Source organism: Leptodactylus fuscus, chromosome 1 (genome assembly GCF_031893055.1).
Source record: "Leptodactylus fuscus isolate aLepFus1 chromosome 1, aLepFus1.hap2, whole genome shotgun sequence".
Lineage (NCBI taxonomy): Eukaryota > Metazoa > Chordata > Amphibia > Anura > Leptodactylidae > Leptodactylus > Leptodactylus fuscus.
The window spans coordinates 128,226,951-128,250,604 of record NC_134265.1 but is presented as its reverse complement, the minus strand read 5'-3'; the positions used below and the strand labels follow the sequence as shown (position 1 = coordinate 128,250,604).

The window sequence follows — 23,654 nt, the reverse complement described above, 5'->3', positions numbered from 1 at the left end:
TTTATTAAACAGACCACAGGTTTAAGCAATATGGGTAAGAAAAAGGATCTCTCTGCTACCAAAAAGCATCAAATACTGTAATGCCCTGGGCAAGGTATGAAACAGTAGATATTTTGTGAAAACTTAAAAATGATCATTATACTGTTAAGAAATTTGTGGCTGATACAGAGCACAGATGGGTTTGTGCAGATAAAATCATAATGAAGAAGTTTTCTGCCAGACAAATTCATCGGATTAAGAGAGTAGCTGCTAAAATACCATTATAAGGATAAGGCCCCACGGGCCGGAAACGTTGCGATAAAGCGCTACGGGAACAACAGTGGCGTGAACGCATTGCGGTTCTTCCCGCAGCACTTTGAACAGAAATTTCACAGAGTTTTCCTCCACTGACTTTCTGTTACAATTATATCTACGAGAAAGCTGCCAGCGTTTCCGTAGATATAATTGACAAGTTGCTATTTTCAAAACCGCAACTTTTTTGGAAGTCCCAGCATGTCCATGCTGTGATTTTTTTCTGCAAAGTGGGCATGGGAGTTGCATGAATCCCATCCACTTTGCAAGTACAGTAAAACGCCGTGATTTTTCCCGTGGCATTTCTGCCGCGAGCAAATCGTGGCATGTGAGGCCCCAGCCTAAAGCAGCAATCGGGTATTTGAAGTTGCTGCTTCTGGAGTCCCACAAACCGCAAGGTGTATGATCCACCAGAGGCTTATAGTTGCACATAAACATACTATTTGGCCACCCTTAGAGAGTGCTCACAAGTAGAGATGAGCGAACACTGTTCGGATCAGCCGATCTGAACAGCACGCACCCATAGAAATTAATGGAAGCACCTGTGACGCTGACTTTGCCAGCCGGCGTCACAGGTGCTTCCATTCATTTCTATGGGTGCGTGCTGTTCGGATCAGCTGATCCGAACAGTGTTCGCTCAGCTCTACTCACAAGCAGAAATTATTGTAGTGGACCCAGACATACATGAAGGCTAATTTTGAAATGGTCTTGTTTACTGATGAGTGCCGTACAACTCTGGATGGTCCAGATGGATGGAGTGGTGGATGGTTGGTGGATGGCCCAACAAGATTTGCGACATCAGAAAGGGGCTGGTGGAGTCATGTTTTGGGACATAATAATGAGGAGAGAGCTGGTTGGCCCCTGTAGGTCCCCTGAAGGTGTTAAATGACCTCTGCAAAGTATATAGAGATTCTGACTGACCATCTTTTTCCAAGGTACAAAAAGAACAATTGTGCTTCCCATAGCAAAATCATCATCGTGCATGACAATGCAGCAAAGAATACCTCTGAGTCATTGGCTGTTATGGGTGTACAAGGAGAGAAACTTATGGAGTGGCTACCATCCTCCCCTGACCTCAACCCTTTTGAGAACCTTTGGAGTATCCTCTAGCAAAAGATCTATGAGGGTGGGCGGTAGTTCACATAAAAACAATAGCACTTGGAGGCTCTTCTCATATCCTGCAAAGAAATTCGAGCAGAAATAATACAAAAACTCACAAGTTCAATAGATGGAAGAATTGTGAATGTGATATCAAAGAAGGAGTCCTACACTACCATTCAAAAGTTTGGGGTCACCCAGACAATTTTGTGTTTTCCATGAAAACTCACACTATTATTTATCAAATGAGTTGAAAAATGAATAGGAAATATAGTCAAGATATTGACAAGATTAGAAATAATGATTTTTATTTAAAATAAACATTTTCTCCTTCAAACTTTGCTTTCGTCAAAGAATGCTCTATTTGCAGCAATTACAGCATTACAGACCTTTTGGCATTCTATTACAGATAGAATACCAGCTGCCTGCTTCTTCCCTAAATAGTTCTTGCATAATTTGGAGGTGGCTTTGGGTCATTGTCCTGTTGTAGGATGAAATTGGCTCCAATCATGCGCTGTCCACAGGGTATGACATGGTGTTGCAAAATGGAGTGATAGCCTTTCTTATTCAAAATCCCTTTTACCTTGTACAAATCTCCCACTTTACCAGCACCAAAGCTACCATCACATTACCTCAACCATGCTTTACAGATGGCGTCTGGCACCTTCCAGCATCTTTTCAGTTCTGCGTCTTACAAATGTTCTTCTGCGTGATACAAAAACCTCAAACTTCGATTTGTCTGTCCATTACACTTTTTTCCAATCTTCCTTTGTCCAATGCTTGTGTTCTTTTCTCATATTCATCTTTTCCTTTTATTAGCCAGTCTCACATATGGCTTTTTCTTTGCCACTCTGCCCTGAAGGCCAGCATCCTGGAGTTGCCTCTTCACTGTAGACATTGACACTGGCATTTTACGGGTACTATTTAATGAAAATGCCAGTTGAGGACCTGTGAGGAGTCGATTTCTCAAACTAGAGACTCTAATGTTGCTCAGTTGTACAGCGGGGCCTCACACTTCTTTCTACTCTGGTTAGAGCCTGTTTGTGCTGTCCTCTGAAGGGAGTAGTACACACCATTGTAGGAAATCTTCAGTTTCTTGGTAATTTCTCACATGGAATAGCCTTCATTTCTAAGAACAAGAATAGACTGTCGAGTTTCACATGAAAGTTCTATTTTTCAGGCCATTTTGAGAGTATAATCGAACCAACAAATGTAATCCTCCAGATTCTCAAGTAGCTCAAAGGAAGGTCCGTTTTATAGCTTCTCTGATGCTGGGTTCACACCAGTGTCCGGTGTCCGTTCTCAGGTTTCCGTCTTCTGCAGACAGAAGACGGAAACCTGACAGACAGTGTCCAGCCGTGAGCGCCGGTGAGCGTTTTATGCTTTCCGCAGCGAAACCGTTTTTTTTAAACTGGACACAAAGTCCTGCATGTGTCCTGCATGTCTGACTTTGTGTCCAATTAAAAAAAAAAAAAACGGTTTCGCCGGGGAGAGCACAAAACACTCACAGGCACTCACGGCCGGACACTTTTCAAACCCATTCATTTGAATGGGTTTGAAAAATGCCTGCAGGTTTCCATTTCCTGCCCAGTTTCGGGCAGGAGACGGAACCTGTTTAACGGAGACCGGGCGCAGATGTGAACGAGCCCTAACCAGCAAAACTGTTTTCAGCTGTGCTAACATACTTGTACAAGGGTTTTCTAAACATCCATTAGACTTCTACACAGTTAGAAAACACAATGTACCATTAGAACACTGGAGTGATGATTGCAGGAGATGGGCCTCTATACACCTATGTAAATATTGCATTAAAAACCAGACGTGTGCAGATAGAATAGTCTTTACTACATTAACAATGTATAGAGTATATTTCTGATTCATTTAATGTTATCTTAATTGAAAGAAAAGTACAGGTTTTTCTTTTCAAGATAAGGAAATTTCTAAGTGACCCTAAACTTTTGAACAGTAGTGTATGTTAACATGTAACTTGGCCTCTAAGGGTGCATTCACACTGAGTAAACGCTAGCTTATTTTGTAGTGTAAAATTACACTTGTAAATTTTGCTATCCCATTGACTTCAATGACATTTTACAGGTGTATTTTTTACAGGCGTATTTTTACACTTGTAAAAAAATATCATTGAAGTCAATGGGATAGCAAAATTTACAAGTGTAATTTTACACTACAAAATAAGCTAGCGTTTACTCAGTGTGAATGCACCCTAAGGGTGCATTCACACTGAGTAAACGCTAGCTTATTTTGTAGAGTAAAATTACACTTGTAAATTTTGCTATCCCATTGACTTCAATGATATTTTTTTACAAGTGTAAAAATACGCCTGTAAAAAATACGCCTGTAAAAAATACGCCTGTAAAATGTCATTGAAGTCAATGGGATAGCAAAATTTACAAGTGTAATTTTACTCTACAAAATAAGCTAGCGTTTACTCAGTGTGAATGCACCCTAAAGATGTTTTTGATTGAAATAGCTGATTTTAGTAAATATGACCTCTAAATGCTGCAAATTCTTTCAAATTAATTTTCAGTTCTTTGCAACCTATGAAATGTTTAGAAACTCTGTTGTGCATAATAATTTGGAATAGTGGATTTAGATTTTTTTTTTATTTGTGAAAAAAAAGTTTTCATGGGAGAATTATACTGATTTCCATGTCAAGTGACCATTTTGAAAAATCTGTGAAAAATATCATTTGCATAATAATTTGGAACAAAGTGTATTAAGATTGGCGCAGTCTTAATAAATTATCCCCATTTTGTTTATTGCGTAGACGTATTAGGAACAGATGTTTTGAGCTTTTTTTTTTCCATGTGTTTTGATGAAGTCCTTTCTTTAGTGTCAACCTGCACATGCATTTTTCTTGGTGTTTCTGAACTTCTATAGGGAAGCCTGGAGAAAAAGCCCCTAGAAATAACATCAGATTTCTTTGGAAATCCAAAGCCTGCAATTGTGATTGTTCTAGTTAGCCCAGTGGTGAACCTAGCCTCTCTGCTGCCTGAGGCAGACGATCAAAGGACGCCCTCCCCCGTTTTGAAGCCGGGGGGGGGGGGGGGGTGTTGTTCACCTGTTGACCGCCTGCCTCAGACAGCGGGGGGGTTGGGTGTGCTAGCGGTAACATTATAATTAGAGATGAGCGAACACTAAAATGTTCGAGGTTCGAAATTCGATTCGAACAGCCGCTCAATGTTCGTGTGTTCGAACGGGTTTCGAACCCCATTATAGTCTATGGGGAACAGATACTCGTTAAGGGGGAAACCCAAATCCGTGTCTGGAGGGTCACCAAGTCCACTATGACACCCCAGGAAATGATGCCAACACCTCTGGAATGACACTGGGACAGCAGGGGAAGCATGCCTGGGGGCATCTAACACACCAAAGACCCTCTATTACCCCAACATCACTGCCTAACAACTACACACTTTCCACATTCAAAAAAACCTCTATCAAAGTGGGAAAATACCTGGAAACCTTCTTTACTCCCCAAATGGATGGACACAAACCCCAATTTAAGCTCAACAAACAGTAACAACCACCCCTTTAAATCACGTTCCCCATGACAACCACAAATGGAATAGGCAATGGGAATTCCAAAAGCCCTCACCCTTAACTGTCATTTTGAGTGTGTGTGTGTGTGTGTGTGTGTGTGTGTGTGTGTGTGTGTGATGTGGTAAGACCTTCCAAAATTCACTTTTCTAGCCCTTAACATGAGCCCTTCCAAACAAAGTTACATGACCTTAAGCTGAGCTACCAGCAGAGATTGAGGCCCTTGGCATGAGTAGAGCCTTGCACCAGCAGTGTTTTTGGCACTTAGGGTGAGTTGAGCCTTGTACCAGCGTGTGTCCCTTAACATCAGGCGGGCCCTAAGTTCTGCGCTTTGCACAAAAGTTCCACATTAACTAGGCTGAATGGTACAAAGATTAGTAGGCCCGAGAACCAGGAACAGGTCTTGCAATGGCTGTCGGATAACGCTTAAAGCACATTGTCCACCAGCCAGTCAGCCTCTACCTCCTCTTACCCAACAGTCTTGTCCTCCTTCCACCCAAAATTCCCAATCTTCTCAGAACAATAACCCCAACTGTCCCTGCTCCCCAGAGCTGTTCTCCCTTCCTTTGACTGTACCGCAACCTGCCCCTCCATTTCGCGATTCCACGGACCTAACAGACGAGTATCTGTGTCCAGATGCTCAAACACTAGAGTCTCCTCCATTCCATCTCCGGTCGATTTGGTGGCGGATGACCAGCAACCCACCCTCATCGACGACGATGAGACGCAGTTGCTGTCAGGGCAGCCAGTTGACATGCGCATTGTGCAGGAGGAGGAGGCGAGACAGGAGTTGGAAGAGGAGGTGGTGGACGACGAGGACACCGACCCCACCTGGACAAGGCAGATGTCAAGCTGGGAAAGTAGTGTGGATGTTGAGGCAGGTGCAGCACCAAAAAGGGTAGCTAGAGGCAGAGACATGTCCAGAGGCAGAGGTCAGCTGCTTTGCCGAAGCCATGCCAGACCCGGAATGTCCGAAGATGTTCCCTTTTGTACCCAGCCCAGAAAAACTCCCCCATCGAGGGCACGTTTCTTGAAGGTGTAGAGTTTTTTCAAGGAATGCGCCGAGGACAGATATAGTGTCGTCTACACAATTTGCCTCTCGAAATCGAGTAGGGGCCCTGAGAAGAGCAACCTGTCCACCACTTCAATGCACCGTCATTTGGAATCCAAGCAATGGAATCAGTGGCAGGCAGCAACGGCAGGACAAACGTCGCCCGCCGTTCATGCCACTGCCTCTGCTCACAGTGCTGGCGATGCACTCCAGAGGACGAGCCAGGACATCACTTCATCTGCCTCCGCCACTTTGTTGACTTCTCCCTCATCCTCCCCTGTTTCTGTCTTATCTCCTTCTCCTGCACCATCAAAGGCACCATCAGGCGCTTCTTTACAACAACCCACCATCTCTCAGACATTGGAGCGCCGGCAGAAATACACCGCTAACCACCCACCCACGCAAGCCTAGAACGCCAACATCGCTAAACTGCTGGCCCAGGAGAGGTTGGCGTTCCGGCTTGTTGAAACTCCCGCCTTCCCGGACCTGATGGCAACTGTGGCACCTCACTATGCCGTCCCTAGCCGTCTCAACTTCTCCCGGTGTGGCGTCCCCGCCTTGCACCAGCACGTGTCACTCAACATCAGGTGGGCCCTTAGTTCCGCGCTTTGCTGCAAGGTCCACTTGACCACCGACACTTGGACAAGCGCCTGTGGTCAGGGATGCTGCAGTGCTTATCTTTAATGACAGGCAGGGTGAATGTGGTGGAGTCTGTTCCCCGGGTGCAAACTGGGGTGGCCTATCTCCTCTCCCAGGCCAAAATTCATGGCAGGAGTAGACTGAAACCCTACGACGCTGCAACCTCCACCACAGCTACTAGCGGCAAACGCTAAAACACTGGTGTGGGGAGACGTCAGCAGGCGGTGCTGAAGCTCATCAGCTTGGGGGACAGACAGCACAGTGCCTCCGAGGTCAGGGATGCCATCCTGGCTGAGATGGCATTTTTTTTTCCCTGCTACACCTGGGGCCTGGCATTTTTACGCCTGTGATAATGGCTGGAACCTGGTAGCGGCTCTGGAGCTTGCCAGCCTCCAACACGTTCCATGTTTGGCCCACGTCTAACCTAGTGGTGCAAAGTTTTTTAAAAACATACCCAAATGTACCGAAGCTACTGTTGAAAATGCGGCGCTTGTGCGCCCACTTTTGCAAGTGCACAGGAGTCGCTGCTAGCCTAAAAACACTCTAGCAAGGCCTACATCTGTCCAAACACAGGCTGTTGTCCGTCATTCACACACGCTGAAACCCTACAATACCATATCTTGAGCAGGGTGTGTGAGCTGCACAGACCTTTGATGGAGTTCCATCTACAAAACCCAAGGGTTCCTCAAAGTCAGCAACCAAAGTTTCTGCACCATGAGTTTCCAGGGGTGGCAGAGTTATGGCTAGGGGAAGAGGCATGGATAGGGATGATGTCTAGGGGCAAAAGCAGTGTGGATGTGGAGGCAAGCTAAGCAGGAAAAACTGGGGGTACAAGCTAAGGCATGGACTGGGGTGATGTCTAGGGGCAAAAGCAGTGTGGATGTGGAGGCAAGCTAAGCAGGAAAAACTGGGGATACAAGCTAAGGCATGGACTGGGGTGATGTCTAGGGGCAAAAGCAGTGTGGATGTGGAGGCAAGCTAAGCAGGAAAAACTGGGGGTACAAGCTAAGGCATGGACTGGGGTGATGTCTAGGGGCAAAAGCAGTGTGGATGTGGAGGCAAGCTAAGCAGGAAAAACTGGGGGTACAAGCTAAGGCATGGACTGGGGTGATGTCTAGGGGCAAAAGCAGTGTGGATGTGGAGGCAAGCTAAGCAGGAAAAACTGGGGGTACAAGCTAAGGCATGGACTGGGGTGATGTCTAGGGGCAAAAGCAGTGTGGATGTGGAGGCAAGCAAAGCAGGGAAAATGGTGGCTAGAGGCAAAGGGATGTCCATAGGCAGCAAGGGCAAAGATGCAAAACTCTCCCGTTTCAAGAATTTTCCTGACTTGTTTCCCCACAAAACATTCCTGGGAGGAGGGCTGAAACACCACCCTCCTCCTCCTCCGCTGTTAGATTTACCCCAGCTACGAGCTGAAAACGCTGCAACACTGGTGTGGGGAGACGTCAGCAGGCTGGGCTGAAGCTCATCAGCTTGGGAGACGGACAGCACACTGCCTCTGAGGTCAGGGATGCCATCCTGGATGAGATGGCAATTTGTTTATCCCCGCTGCCCCTGGGGCCAGGTTTTTTAGCTTGTTGGAGGGCTCTGGAGCTTGCCAGCCTCCAACACGTTCCATGCCTGGCCCACATGTTCAATGTAGTGGTGCAATGATTTTTAAAAACATACCCCAAATTAGCTGAGCTAAGGGTGAAAGTGCGGCACTTGGACACCCACTTTCCCAAGTCTACAGTACCTGGAGCTAGCCGCAATACACTCCAGCAAGGCCTACATCTGCCTGAAGCACCTACTGTTGTGCGAGGTCACCACACGCTCTAACCCTAGATACCGTATGTTCAGCAGGGTGTGTGAGCAGCAGAGACCTTTGATGGAGTACCAGCTACAAAACCCAAGGGTTCCTCAGAGTCAGCTCCCTCACTTTCTGCACCATGAGTTTCCATGGGTGGCAGACTTATGGCTAGAGGCACAGGCATGGATAGGGGTGATGTGTAGGGGCAAAAGCAGTGTGGATGTGGAGGCAAGCTAAGCAGCAAAAACTGGGGGTACAAGCAGCCGGTGACATCATCACTGACAAGCACAGCTGTCTGTCAGCTGACAGGCTGACTTTCACCAAAATGAACAGACAATGGATAGACTCATCATATACATGTCAGTTACATGACAAATTTAGTGCAATTTGCAAGTCCAAGATGGTTTGGAGATCTGCGGAGAGGAATCTCACCACCTCTTGCGGGTGCCATCATTTGGAAGGCAAGCCCTGGGCTCAGTGGGTGAGAGCAAGCGCAGGATAATCGTCGTTTGGCCTGGCGGCCACTGCCTCTTCCACTGTTGACAGGGCTGGCGCTGCAGTCCAGACCAGGAGCCAGGACACCTCCACATCTGCCTCTGACACTTTGGGGAGTTCACCCTTATCCTCACCTTTTCCTGCCATTTCTCCTTTTGCCCGCGCCATCATGCGCCTCTTCCCAGCAACTCCCCATCTCCCAAGCCTTTCATTTCATGCTAAAGTACAGCGCAACCCACCCACATGCCCAAGGCTTCAACGGCCTCATCTCAAGAAATCTGGCCCAGGAGATGTTGGAATCCCGGCTGGGGGACACTCTGCCCTTTTTGGGCAGAGTGTCTACTGCGCCACCGCACTGTGCCGTCCACACCAGCACTTTCCCCCAAACATGAGGCGGTCCCTAAATTCAGCGCTTAGCCCTAAAGTTCCATGTGACCAGTTACGAATGGACAAGTGCATGCGGACAGGGACGCTACCTTTCAATTTGGGCACAGTGGTTGAATGTAGTTGAGGCGTGGACCGGGTCGCAAAATGTGGTGGCCTGACTTGTCTCCCCACACAACATTCCTGGGAGGAGGGCTGAAACACCACCCTCCTCCGCTGTTAAATTGATCCCAGCTACGAGCTGGAAACGCTGCAACACTGGTGTGGGGAGACGTCAGCGGGCCGTGCTGAAGCTCATCAGCTTGGGGGCCAGACAGCACACTGCCTACAAAGTGAGTCATGCCATCCTCGATGAGACGGCAATGTGGTTTTTGCCACTGCACCTGGGCCCAGGCATGTTGTCATGTGTGATAATGGCCGTAACCTGGGATTGGCTCTGTAGCTTGGCAGCCTGCAACATATTCCATGCCTGGGCCACGTTTTTAACTCATTGCTGCTAATCTTTTGAAAAAGGTACCCCAATGTTCCTGAGCTACTGGTGAAAGTGTGGCGCTTGTGCGGATAGTTTTTAAAGTGTATAGTTGCCGCTGCTAGCCTCTATGCACTCCTACAACGCCTGTACCTGCTGGAACAACGGCTGTTGTGCGACGTCTCCACACTGCTGGCACTAAACATATCATGTGTTGAGCAGAGTGTGTGAGCAGCACAGACCTTTGATGTAGTTCCAACTCCAAAACCCTCGGGTTCGTCAAAGTCAACTCCCTCAGTTGCTCAACCATGAGTGGCCATGGGTGGCAGACTTATGTGAAATCCCATCCCATCCATTGCACTGGACACGAAACATTAGCATGCGCTCAGCACAACTTCGGATATGGCAGATGCGTTAAGCAGGGTGCAGGGTACAACACAGACCAGGCCCGAGCACCAGGAACAGGTGTTAGAAATACTGCAGCATCTGCCATTTCCTTCCAATTTTGGGGTTTTGGACCCGCCACCGACTTGTCTGGACCTAAGTGGGGATCATGAGACACAGTTGCCATCAAGGCAAGCTGTGGTCATGTGCGGTTTGCAGTAAGGGGGCAGTGCGCAATTGGAAGAGGAGTTGGTGGATGACGAGGCCACCGACCCCACATGGACAGGGGTGATGTCTAGGGGCTAAAGCAGTGTAGATGTAGAGGGAAGCTAAATCAACAAAAAACCTGGGTAGAAGCAAAGGCATAAACTGGGGTGATGTTTAGGGGTGAAAGCAGAGTAGATGTGGAGGGAAGCTAAGCAGCAAAAACAGTGGGTAGAAGCAAAGGCATGCAAAACTCTACCCTGTTGGAAGACTTATTCCTAGGTCTGGAACACGTTAATGGCCCCCCTGGACAAATTACTGCCACTCAGGGGCCTAGTGTCACCAGGAGGGACAAGTATAGGCGCATGTTGTGGGAATACCTGGCCGACACCAGCTCTGTCCTCTCCGATCCCTCTGTGCTCTACAGCCTAAACTTATTTTCTCATCTTTTTTTCTGAACTGCACATCTCTTGCCTGCTTCCTTTGGGATCTTAGAAATGGTGGTCCACTTCCACAGATGGTAACTTCAATAGACAGTGTAACGGGAGTAGCTGAGGGATCGCTGTCTTAACCACTTTTTGGCACAAAATTAACTTCCAAAGCCAAATATGGTGCAAGTATATGATGCAAGGACACCTACACACCTATCTCTGACACATTGGGGAGTTCACCCTCATGCGCCCTTTTGGCCTGCACCATCATGCGCCTCTTCCCAGCCACTCCACATTTCCCAAGCTTTTCATTGCAGGCAGAAGTACAATACAACCCACCCCCATGCCCAAGCCTGTAACAGCCTCATCGATAAACTGCTGGCCCTGGAGATGTTGGTGTTTGTTTATGCTTCTGGAGACCCAGGCCTTCCGTCAGCAGATGGCAGCTGGGGCACCTCCCTATGCTGGGCCTAGCCGTTACTACTTCTCTTGGTGTGCTGTCTCTGCCTTGCGCCTGCATGTGTCCCATAACATCAGTCGGGCCCAGAGCTCTGCGCTTTGCTGCAAGGTCCACTTGACCACCGACACATGGACAAGCGCCTGTGGTCAGGGATGCTGCAGTGCTTATCTTTAATGACAGGCAGGGTGAATGTGGTGGAGTCTGTTCCCCGGGTGCAAACTGGGGTGGCCTATCTCCTCTCCCAGGCCAAAATTCATGGCAGGAGTAGACTGAAACCCTACGAAGCTGCAACCTCCACCCCAGCTACTAGCGGAAAACACTGTAACACTGGCATGGGGAGATGTCAGTAGGCCGTGCTGAAACTGATCAGCTTGGGGGACAGACAGCACAGTGCCTCCGAGGTCAGGGATGCCATCCTGGCTGAGATGGCATTTTTTTTTTCCCTGCTACACCTGGGGCCTGGCATTTTTGCGCCTGTGATAATGGCTGGAACCTGGTAGCAGATCTGGAGCTTGCCAGACTCAAACACGGTCCACGCATGGCCCACGTTTTCCAACTTGTTGGTGCCATGTTTCTTTGAAACCTACACCATTGTGCCTGATATACAGGTCAAAGTGGGGCCATTTTCGTAAGTGAGAACTAGCCTCTGCTAGGCAGAAAACATTCAGAGCACACTCCTCTCATCTTCGCACCGTTGGCTGGCGGAGGAAGACGAGGGGGTTGGAGTGGCATCTGATGTCCCTATCCCACACGAGGCTAGAGGGTGCACTTCAGTGCATCCCATTGCTTCACCACAAATGGTGTGAAGGGGAGTGGAAAATGGAGGAAATGGAGAGTGACCCTTACAGTTGGGGCCAGCAAAGGCATGCCAAGTAACACACTGGCACACATGGCTGACTTCATCTTGGGTTGCTTTTCAACACATATTTCACATCATGAAGAACAAATAATACTGGATTTTTTCAAGCCTCGAACCCCGGTCTAGGTCTAATGTCTGTTCCTTTCTTATATTAGGGGAGAGGGAAAAAAAATTACTTCAGTGATACGTTTAGCGTACATAGACTGACTATTAATGTGTATCCCACTTAGTGTTGTTAGGGTTACACACCGTCACAACCTGGCTAAAGCTTCTATAGCTGTTAATAAAGTCAACATAACTTTACGGTATCCAAAAAGACAGCTGGTACCGACCGAGAGCAAGACAAATGTCACCCAAAGCTGTGAGCTCTGAACACCCACAGTGACTTTGGCGTCATCATCATTATAAGGGAGCGGGTGGTAATAAATAACTTGGCAGTGCCTAAAACCCAAAAAGCTTATACAACTATATTTACATTAAGATACACAAATGAAACTTTTCAGTAGCATGTCATGAGACAAGCTGATAAGCTCTTCCTTTGTGCAGTGCTATTTGAAAGTTAAACGCTGCCTTTATTTTAATTCTGGAGAAGGTGCAGACATTAGATTTAGAACATGTTGTCTTCATTGTCCAAATCCTCTATATAGGCAACGTGTTTTTCGGGCCAAGCTGTCTGGGAACGAGCTGGTGCAGCACTGACAACCTGGGTGAATATGGCAAGAGCCTGAGATGTAGGGTGAATGAATCCCCAAATTATTTGTGGAATTCCCAGTGAGACAATGGCACTGTATACCAGTATTAAAAATTGTGGGTGCACATAACCCCAATATATTCTTTGAATTCCCAGTGAGACAATGGCACTGTATACCAGTATTAAAAATTGTGGGTGCACATAACCCCCATATATTCTTTGAATTCCCAGTCAGACAATGGCACTGTATACCAGTATTAAAAATTGTGGGTGCACATAACCCCCATATATTCTTTGAATTCCCAGTGAGACAATGGAACTGTATAGCAGTATTAAAAATTGTGGGTGCACGTAACCCCCATATATTCTTTGAATTCCCAGTCAGACAATGGCACTGTATACCAGTATTAAAAATTGTGGGTGCACATAACCCCCATATATTCTTTGAATTCCCAGTGAGACAATGGAACTGTATAGCAGTAGCAAAAATTGTGGGTGCACGTAACCCCCATATATTCTTTGAATTCCCAGTCAGACAATGGCACTATATACCAGTATTAAAAATTGTGGGTGCACATAACCCCCATATATTCTTTGAATTCCCAGTCAGACAATGGCACTGTATACCAGTATTAAAAATTGTGGGTGCACATAACCCCCATATATTCTTTGAATTCCCAGTGAGACAATGGAACTGTATAGCAGTATTAAAAATTGTGGGTGCACGTAACCCCCATATATTCTTTGAATTCCCAGTCAGACAATGGCACTGTATACCAGTATTAAAAATTGTGGGTGCACATAACCCCCATATATTCTTTGAATTCCCAGTCAGACAATGGCACTGTATACCAGTAGTAAAAATTGTGGGTGCACATAACCCCCATATATTCTTTGAATTCCCAGTGAGACAATGGAACTGTATAGCAGTAGCAAAAATTGTGGGTGCACGTAACCCCCATATATTCTTTGAATTCCCAGTCAGACAATGGCACTATATACCAGTATTAAAAATTGTGGGTGCACATAACCCCCATATATTCTTTGAATTCCCAGTCAGACAATGGCACTGTATACCAGTATTAAAAATTGTGGGTGCACATAACCCCCATATATTCTTTGAATTCCCAGTGAGACAATGGAACTGTATAGCAGTATTAAAAATTGTGGGTGCACGTAACCCCCATATATTCTTTGAATTCCCAGTCAGACAATGGCACTGTATACCAGTATTAAAAATTGTGGGTGCACATAACCCCCATATATTCTTTGAATTCCCAGTCAGACAATGGCACTGTATACCAGTAAAAATTGTGGGTGCACATAACCCCCATATATTCTTTGAATTCCCAGTCAGACAATGGCACTGTATACCAGTATTAAAAATTGTGGGTGCACATAACCCCCATATATTCTTTGAATTCCCAGTGAGACAATGGAACTGTATAGCAGTAGCAAAAATTGTGGGTGCACGTAACCCCCATATATTCTTTGAATTCCCAGTCAGACAATGGCACTATATACCAGTATTAAAAATTGTGGGTGCACATAACCCCCATATATTCTTTGAATTCCCAGTGAGACAATGGCACTGTATAGCAGTAGCAAAAATTGTGGGTGCACGTCACCCCAATATATTCTTTGAATTCCCAGTCAGACAATGGCACTGTATACCAGTAGTAAAAATTGTGGGTGCACATAACCCCCATATATTCTTTGAATTCCCAGTCAGACAATGGAACTGTATAGCAGTATTAAAAATTGTGGGTGCACGTAACCCCCATATATTCTTTGAATTCCCAGTCAGACAATGGCACTGTATACCAGTATTAAAAATTGTGGGTGCACATAACCCCCATATATTCTTTGAATTCCCAGTGAGACAATGGCACTGTATAGCAGTAGCAAAAATTGTGGGTGCACGTCACCCCAATATATTCTTTGAATTCCCAGTCAGACAATGGCACTATATACCACTAGCAAAAATTGTGGGTGTATATAGCCCCAATTCTATTGCTAGGGGACTTGCAGGGTATTTCTGAGGTGAAGGTGGGGGGGCACACCGTTGGAACGGGGATTTGGGGTGTATATATGGGGTATACGGGAATACACTGTCAGTGTGTTCCATTCAGGATCCTGGGAAAGCTGGGTTGCGGCGATTGAGCCCGTCAGTGCCACGTTACACTGACAAGCTTCTCCCTGGAATTGAAGTTATATGTAAGCCCAATATATTCTTTGAATTCCCAGTGAGACAATGGCACTATATGGCAGTAGCAAAAATAGTGGGTGTATATAGCCCCAATCCTATTGCTAGGGGACTTGCAGGGTATTTCTGGGGTGAAGGTGGGGGGGCACACCGTTGGAACGGGTATCGGGGGTATATATCGGGTATACGGGAATACACTGACAGTGTATTCCATTCAGGATCCTGGGAAAGCTGGGTTGCGGCGATTGAGCCCGTCAGTGCCACGTTACACTGACAAGCTTCTCCATGGAATTTAGCTCTTATAAGAGCTGTTGGTTGTCTTCTCCTTCCTATCCTAGCCTGTCCCTGCCTACCCAGAATCTAACCCCTAGCTAACTGGACGGAAACCTCCGTCCTCGGTGAATTGCAAGCTCAGAATGACGCGAAGCTGGGCGGCGCTGTTCTTTTAAATTAGAGGTCACATGTTTTCGGCAGCCAATGGGTTTTGCCTACTTTTTTCAACGTCACCGGTGTCGTAGTTCCTGTCCCACCTACCCTGTGCTGTTATTGGAGCAAAAAAGGCGCCAGGGAAGGTGGGAGGGGAATCGAGTAATGGCGCACTTTACCACGCGGTGTTCGATTCGATTCGAACATGCCGAACAGCCTAATATCCGATCGAACATGAGTTCGATAGAACACTGTTCGCTCATCTCTAATTATAATAAATACAATGTAGTGATATTTTGTGCAGTAATACTCACAGGAGACGTCTTCCCACATTTCCCGTCTCTTCCCGGCGGCTTTCCCATAGATATAATGGTAAAAGAAAGTCCGCAGAGGAAAACTTTGTGAACTTTCTCTTCAAAGTGCTGCGGGAAGAACTGCAATGCGTTCACGCAGCGCTTTTTCCCGCAGCGCTTTAGTGCTGCGTTTATAGCCCGTGGGGACTTAGCCTAACAGGGTTCTTAGGCAGGATTTCTGAGCAGCTAGAACCCTTAATTTCCCTCTGTGTGGCACCAACAAAATGCAATAGTATATCTGTCTTAATTCACGATTTTTCTCAATCACTTTGTATTCAGGTGTATGTCATCCCTCTGTAATAATAGAAATTGGTCATCATGTATGGGAAAGATGGAGGACCAGATAGCTGATCGTATATTAAAGCACTCATATGACTGGCAAAAAGCATGGAAGAAGCTAAAACAGGCTTTTTCGAAAAAAGTGTGTTCACTGACTGATTTATGGGCTTATGTGTTTGTTGCTCAAGTCATTGGTGAAGTAAGTACCATTTACATAATACATTATATTCTACTGTATTATTGTGTCATACAATTGCTGCTGTACATACATGAGTCATTTTAAGAGTGGACAGAAATATTTGTATCTGGTAAAATTTATTTTAAAGCCTTTTGTATCAATTTATTACAGTTTATTGTATCTATTTGGAAATTTTGAAAAAATCAGTTTTGTAAATGATTGTTATTTAAAAACTTCTGCACTGTTTTGAATCTGCACCCTGGGAATCAGACACCAGGAAACTATAACAGACTATAACATTTTTTAGAAATCCAAAACTTTTCACCCCTTCCAACATTTTCTCTCCTATGGGTCCAACCAGGCCATCATCCTTGTCCTCTAAGGGTCCATTCACACGAGTAAACGCGCGCTCATTTTGGCACAATACACGTGTAAAGAATACACGTGTAAAAATAAGACTCCCATTGACTTCAATGACATTTACAGTCCTATGAAAAAGTTTGGGCACTCCTATTAATCTTAATCATTTTTAGTTCTAAATATTTTGGTGTTTGCAACAGTACATTAGTACTGTAAATTAGTACAATAAACCTCATTTCAATCCTGAAATATTACTGTGTCCATCAGTTATTAGATATATCAAACTGAAATGGCTGTTGCAAACACCAAAATTTTTAGAACTAAAAATGATTAAGATTAATAGGGGTGCCCAAACTTTTTCATAGGACTGTATTTACACGTTTACACGTATTTACACGTTTAAAAAAAGGCATCAAAAAACACATCAGTGCTTGCAGCACTTACCTCTTTATCTTCCTATGATTACTGATGGATCTGCCACAGATGAAGACCTGGCACAGATGTGAAAGTAGCCTCGAGGGTATTAAATGTTAATTCGGATGGTTTGAATAGATGTGACCTAAACCACATCAAAACTGTATGTATTTTTCCACTGTTTTCAAGGAGGTTACCTGGATGTGTCATATTTAAATACATGCTAAACCACAAATCTTCTATTGGTAGCTTACCTCGCACAGACCAAAGGCTGGGCATATTGACATCTAACATGTTCAATTCTTCTATCCCCTGACATCACAATATGATCAGAATGCCTCCATACACATTGAATCATGAAAATCAGTGGGATTTTATTACCGCCTGATATTTATGTTCTTGCTTTGTTTCTGCAGATTAATGAAAAAACATTGTCCAGTCAACAAACATCTTGTGAGAATGGGAAAAATCCTTATCCAGTCTACGCTGCTGTGGAACATGGCTTTTTACATTCAAATCAACCAGGTGAGGTCCACAAAATTGCAATAACATTGATGAAGTATATACAATTGATAAATTACTATAGCTAATGTTCACAGAGACCATGATGGAGAACAAAATTTCTCAATCGTAATGATCTGTATCAGGGTCGGCACCAGCACCTGGTGCGATCTGTCATCTGATGGACCTTCTGAGAGGTGATGCGCCTCTCTGCTCATGGTGAAGAAGAATCTACATTGCTATGTTCTTGTATCCTATGTAGAATCTTCTCCACCACAGGACAATGAGGAAGAGGACCTCTTATCAAACAGTCTTCAGGAGATGATATCATGTATATAGAGTATTCTCAACTCTATATACTCCGTCAGGACTCAAAACCTAGAACCTACTGCATGGCAAGGAGTAACACTAACAGCTGAGCTATAGACTCCACTCAAAAAAATTAAAAATTTTCCTCCTTGTGAAAATGAGCCTGTGGTAGTTACTGAAAAACTTGATGCTTGGTATATAGCATGGTTCTCCACCATCTATATTACTAGATGGCTACATGTGCAGCTAAAGCAGTGAACACGTGTAGACCTATCAATTACATCACATACAATGCCTATGTTCTCCTGATGTTGAGGGCGTTCCAATGCCATCCTATAGTACCAATGTTATCCAATCCGGCAGTGACACATGCACAGATTTCCTAAAATACTATTTGCATCCAATAGCACTTAACTCTATAAAGAAACAGGATAGTTTTTGTATGTTAATGCTGGCAACTTTTTTTCATATTTTCCTTATTCACCTTCCAAAATTCATAACTTTATTTTTTTTATCAACTTCGCTATGCAAGAGCTTATTCTTTGTGCTGTTCTCTTCATATTTATTAGTTAAATGTCCTGTATTACTAATTCCTTCTCAGGTTATTTCTATGCAATGCTCTGCCATCTACTGGCCAGAATTTGCATGCTGCTGCTCTTGTCTCTTCTCTTTGGACCGCCATGACCACTTCTTTTAGCTGTGTCTCGACTCTGTAAAGTTTGAAACACAGCCATCTTTGACATCTCCTCACTTCTCCACACACCCGACTCCTATATATATATATAGGACTTTCACGATCTGTGCCCCGGGTGAAGCGCTATCGGTGCCGGTACCGTAACTCTTGACCCGGGGCACAGATCGGGAAAGCCGACAGTGTACTGAATTCAGCGCACTGTTGGCTTTCCAGCAGTATATAGAACTGCCTGTGCCCAAACCCGTGAATGGTCCTCTTTAATCCTAGCAGGCTTTGGGCCTATATGGTAATATCCCATACCACGTGACGTCTGGTATATTACCATATAGGCCCAAAGCCTGCTAGGATTAACATCAGATACCGGAGAGGTAAGTAACATTGATTATTATGTTCCCTCACCTCCCCTGGGGCTCGGATTATTATACTTGGGGTCTGAAAAGACCGCCGAGTATAATAATAGCGGCAGTGGGATCGTGGCCTGGCACTGGCCTATTCACTGCTGGCCTCTGCGGCCTATAGTACAAGGGGAAGCGGGGACGGCAGTGAGCAAGTCCGGGGGGGTTGGTAAATAGGTTATAAAACAAAAAAAAATGTTATACTTACGATCGTGCTGCTCCCGCTGCCTCCACGATCTTCTTCTCTCGGCAGTCAGACGTCTACGTATCAGCGTAGGCGGCGTGATGACGCCGCCTACACTGATATGTAGACTGTCACAATGATTCACGGCTCGATGCTCCGGTAAAAATGGATATACGTGAAACTGGTTATGCACGGATATAGCTTACTGGGTTTAGGCAAAAGACATAATGCATGAGAAAAAAGATATATCCAGCACAACGATAGATCCAGATAAAACTTAGCTTTTAATGAATAGGAACATTTGGTCCCATAAAAAACCCAACACAGACATCGAACAGAAAAACAAATTCAGCGTTATTCAAAAAAATTCATGTAGACATACCGGACTAACAATGACGATGCGACATACTGAACCGCTTACGCGTTTCAGAGCCTGAGCTCCTTACTCATGCTGCTCGGAATGAGCAGAGCTAGCCGTACATGCGAGCACTCCCCATTCATTTCAATGGGAGCACTCGTAGTGAAAAAAGCAGCCCATTCATTTCAATGGGGTGCGCTCGTATGCCGGCTCCCATTGAAATGAATGGGAACTGCTTTATACGCGCTGATTCTGAACATGTTTTAACGTTCAGAATCAGGCAGCGTATCAGTAGTGTGAATGCAACCTTAAGCTGGAAAAGTGAAAAAAAATCTGTATAAAACAGCAGGAAACATTATAAAACAGAACATTGTACAGGTCATGAATACCTAAACACACAAATTTAATAATCTAAATGTGCTAGAATTCTGGTACAAATTGAATCCAAATTGTGGTCTGTGGGTTATTTATAAAATATATTATACACACGTAGTTACGTGAATCTTAGCAGAATGGCATGGTTTAGCTTAAAAGTTTGGCACACAAATTAGCATAAACTAAACCAACTATTTGGTGATATAGATAGATATGAATAAAAACGCTCCAGATTTATCATCCATTTTAAGACACTATGATCATTTTGGCCGTATCTAGTCCAACTTTGCAGCATTTTATGGCCTCACGCTTGGACAGTTCTAGTAAACCTGTCCCTCTGTTCAAATTCACATCTATAAATTAAACAATGTTAGAAAATCTGGTCCAATGACATTCTATGATTTCCTATTCTGGTAATTGAAAAATTTATTACAGAGACCTGGTTCGAGTTCACACCACACATGGTTGGATTTCCAGCGTACAGGCCATTTATCGAAACCAAGCTCTTGGGCTCTCGGTTCAAAAAAGGAAAGTTAATAAAGGAATATCCTGAGAGGGACCTCTGTTATCTTCAAGGTAATCTACAAGAGAAGACAATCTGAAAGTCCGCAGGAAGACATCTACCAAGCTCACATATGAAAGACTTGCCAATTACTAGCAGCTCCACATATTTTTGTATTTTGCTAGTAAACACAACTTATATTGGGTGTTGCAACTTTCAATTAGAGGGACATCATGTTCCCCTCCAGTTACTCCCACGGTTAAATGTCCCCTTCCAACTTGCCCCCAGTTTAATGTTCCCTTCTGACTCCCTCTGTTTAAAGGGGCTCTATCATCAGATTTTAGCAATATGAGCCACACATGTAGGATTCAGGCCCTGCTAACCGTAAAATAAAAGACCTCAACCCCCCTCCCCCGTTGTAAACTAAGACCCTAAAAATAAATATGCAAATCATACTTACCGTGCATGGTGGGCGGTTCGTGCACTGCTCGATGTTATCCTTCGCTCACACCCTCCTCTTGTGTCTTCTCTCTAAGACATCCTCCCACTGACCAGAGCAGCAGGGCAGGACCTGGAATCCAGGACTGTCCTGCTGAATCTGGGACAGTTGAGAGGTATGGGTTATTGTTTACATAACAGTAAGGGTATATTCACACTGAGGAATTTGGAGCTGAATTTGAGGTGGACTTTGTGTGAAAATCAGGTCCAAGTTCAGGCATGGATCTGTCTCCCATTGTTTTCAATGGGAGGCGGAGATGGTCGTTGCTGCATTTGGCATGCTGAACCTGTACTTGCTATTGCATTACAATTACAATTGCAAATACTCCCTGCAAGCAGTAGCCACATAAAGTCGGGCACTTTATGTATGAGGTAATGGAATGAGTGAATGGAATATATGCAGATATTGATATTGCAAGATATTAGATAAGATTTATTCATGAAAATGCTCCACAGTTAATAGCTGTATAGACTGAGGCCTCATGTAGCCAAACACAGCTAAAAAACAAGAAAATGCATTTATTGAGTTTTTGCTGCGTTTATCTCTGCATTTTTTCTTCCCCTATTAAATCTATGGAGGAAATATTTACTTTTCTGCAGCAAAAATGAACATGCTCCTTTTTTTGAAAGCAATGTGTGGATCAGATTAATCAGAATCTCACTTGCTGTGCTGGTACTGTAAAACCCAGTGTTTTTTCCCACTGCATTTCCACAGGAAGCAGTATTTTTTTTTTTTTTTTTGCTGTGTTTTTCTCAGCATTTTTCTTCCCTTATAATGCTAAGGCTGCACAATGCAGAAAAGCTGCTTTTTTGTTGCAGATTTTGCTGCAGTTTTTTTCATTAAGAGTGACTTGAAAGGAATGGGAAATATACAGGAAACACTTGTACATTACCCTTCTGTTAAATCCACTCCTGGCTTTGACTGTAAAAAAAAAAAAAAAAAAGCAACTCAGCAACATCTCTAACAGAAAAAGCAGCTTTTCCACATTGTTTGTCTTTAGCCTAAGAGACACTTTTTGCAACCTTTCTGACAAGAGAACAAAACATATGGAGCGTGCCATAGAGTAGGCATGCTTAAAATACAATAACATGCACTAACACTTATTATCACATTTATTATCAATACTACAACTCCATTCCCGGACTAGAAACTGGATCATTTTTAATTAATTTTTTAAAATAATTGAATATTTTTGCATGGATCCCATTCATCTTTGCACAGTGGAGTGTAAATTTTAAGCAGGGAATAAAAGGTAGCAGTGGCATAAAATTATATATAATGTATATACCTGTAGAAACTACAGTAGATAGTTTGATAGAACTCTGCTTATTGCTGTGTTGTATAACTTCTGTTTTGTTGTGTTTTTTTCCTTAGGGTTATGGGGCAGTGCGCTTGCAGATATACCAACAATTATAAAGTACATCATAGGCAAGTTTTATCACAATAAATAAAGTTGTATGGTAGTGTTGGAATGAGATTTCTAAGGCCCACCTGTGTAATTGTTTCTATGGGCCCACCACCAGGATGTCTACACATTAGCTGTACTGAGACAACGCTACAGGTAATAAGACCATGCTGCTCACCCGCCATACAATGTGCACCACTGCACTTCCTAAACTCACCATTACGCTGTGTATGGCAAGAGAGCAGTGTGACTCTTGGAATTGTTAACATTACCTGTAGCTGCACTCTTGCTTAGGGCTCGTTCATATCTGCGCCCGGGGTCTCTGGGCAGGAAACGGAGACCTGCAGGCATTTTTCAAACCCATTCATTTTAATGGGTTTGAAAAGTGTCCGACCATGAGTGCCGGTGAGCGTTTTGTGCTCTCCGTGGTGAAACTGGTTTGATTTTTTTTAACCAGACACAGAGTTGGACATGCAGGACTTTGTGTCCGGTTTAAAAAAACTGGTTTCGCCGCGGAGAGCATAAAACGCTCACCAGGACTCACAGCCAGACTCGGCATGACAGGTTTCCATCTACTGCATGCAGAAGACAGAAACTGAAAGACGAGACCCGAACGCTGGTGTGAACCCAGCGTCATCTGCAGAAGTCCTGGCTGTTAATCCCCTGCATATGTAATATTGTGTAATATTGATGGCCTATCTTAAAGATAGGCCATCAATATTAGAAAGATAGATAAACCCTTTAAAGAAGTTTTCCAGGAACTGGAGGGACCCATGTGGCGCCCTCTTGCTGGGAGTACTGCTCCTCATGTGACCACTGAGACAAATTAGGTACAGGACATACCCGATACAGTATCTCCAGACATGAGATGTCACCATGAGACCAAATAGACACTGGTAGAGGACAGGGGTTATAGGGACAGTTGAAGAGGTTTTTTTTTTTTTTTGGTTTTTTTTACATCTCTCCAGCTTTAAAAAGGGATCTGTCCCTTTAAAGGGGTTGTCCCTGCCTAGTGGTCACTTCTCTAGTCCTCCCACCATCCAGTGGCACCTTTATTGTGAAGGGGATCTTAAAGTTTATGGGTCATTAGGGGGAGTACTAAAGTGGTTGCTGGGTCTAATTTTTTTAAGGCCTGTCCTCGGGATAGGCCATAAAATCTTGAGTGGTAGAGGGCTGACACCCAGCCCTCACACCAATCAGCTGTACAGAGCCATGTCTGACGTCCGTCCAGTAGACAATACGGGGCTGAAAACAGAAAGATCTGTCCGCTGTTCACTGCATCTTACCACTTATTGAAGACAGTGGGAACTGAGCTGTAGTGCATGTGCTGGGCTGCTATATAGTGGGCGGAGCTTTCAGCTTCCAGTCTGTACAACTAATCAGTTTTAGGGATGGGTGGCAGCCGCTTACCAC

The 23,654-nt window shown here is 44.6% G+C and overlaps 1 protein-coding gene across 1 annotated transcript in view; it reads left to right on the top strand.

The window, feature by feature from the left end:
- LOC142189582 (cytosolic phospholipase A2 gamma-like) overlaps positions 1-23,654 on the top strand; it is a 148,860-nt gene that overhangs the window by 84,606 nt on the left and 40,600 nt on the right. Inside the window, exons 6-9 of the mRNA XM_075262191.1 lie at positions 16,068-16,266; positions 17,436-17,544; positions 20,271-20,411; positions 22,211-22,264. Coding sequence (XP_075118292.1) covers positions 16,068-16,266; positions 17,436-17,544; positions 20,271-20,411; positions 22,211-22,264 — 503 coding nt within the window. The remainder of the gene's footprint in view (positions 1-16,067; positions 16,267-17,435; positions 17,545-20,270; positions 20,412-22,210; positions 22,265-23,654) is intronic.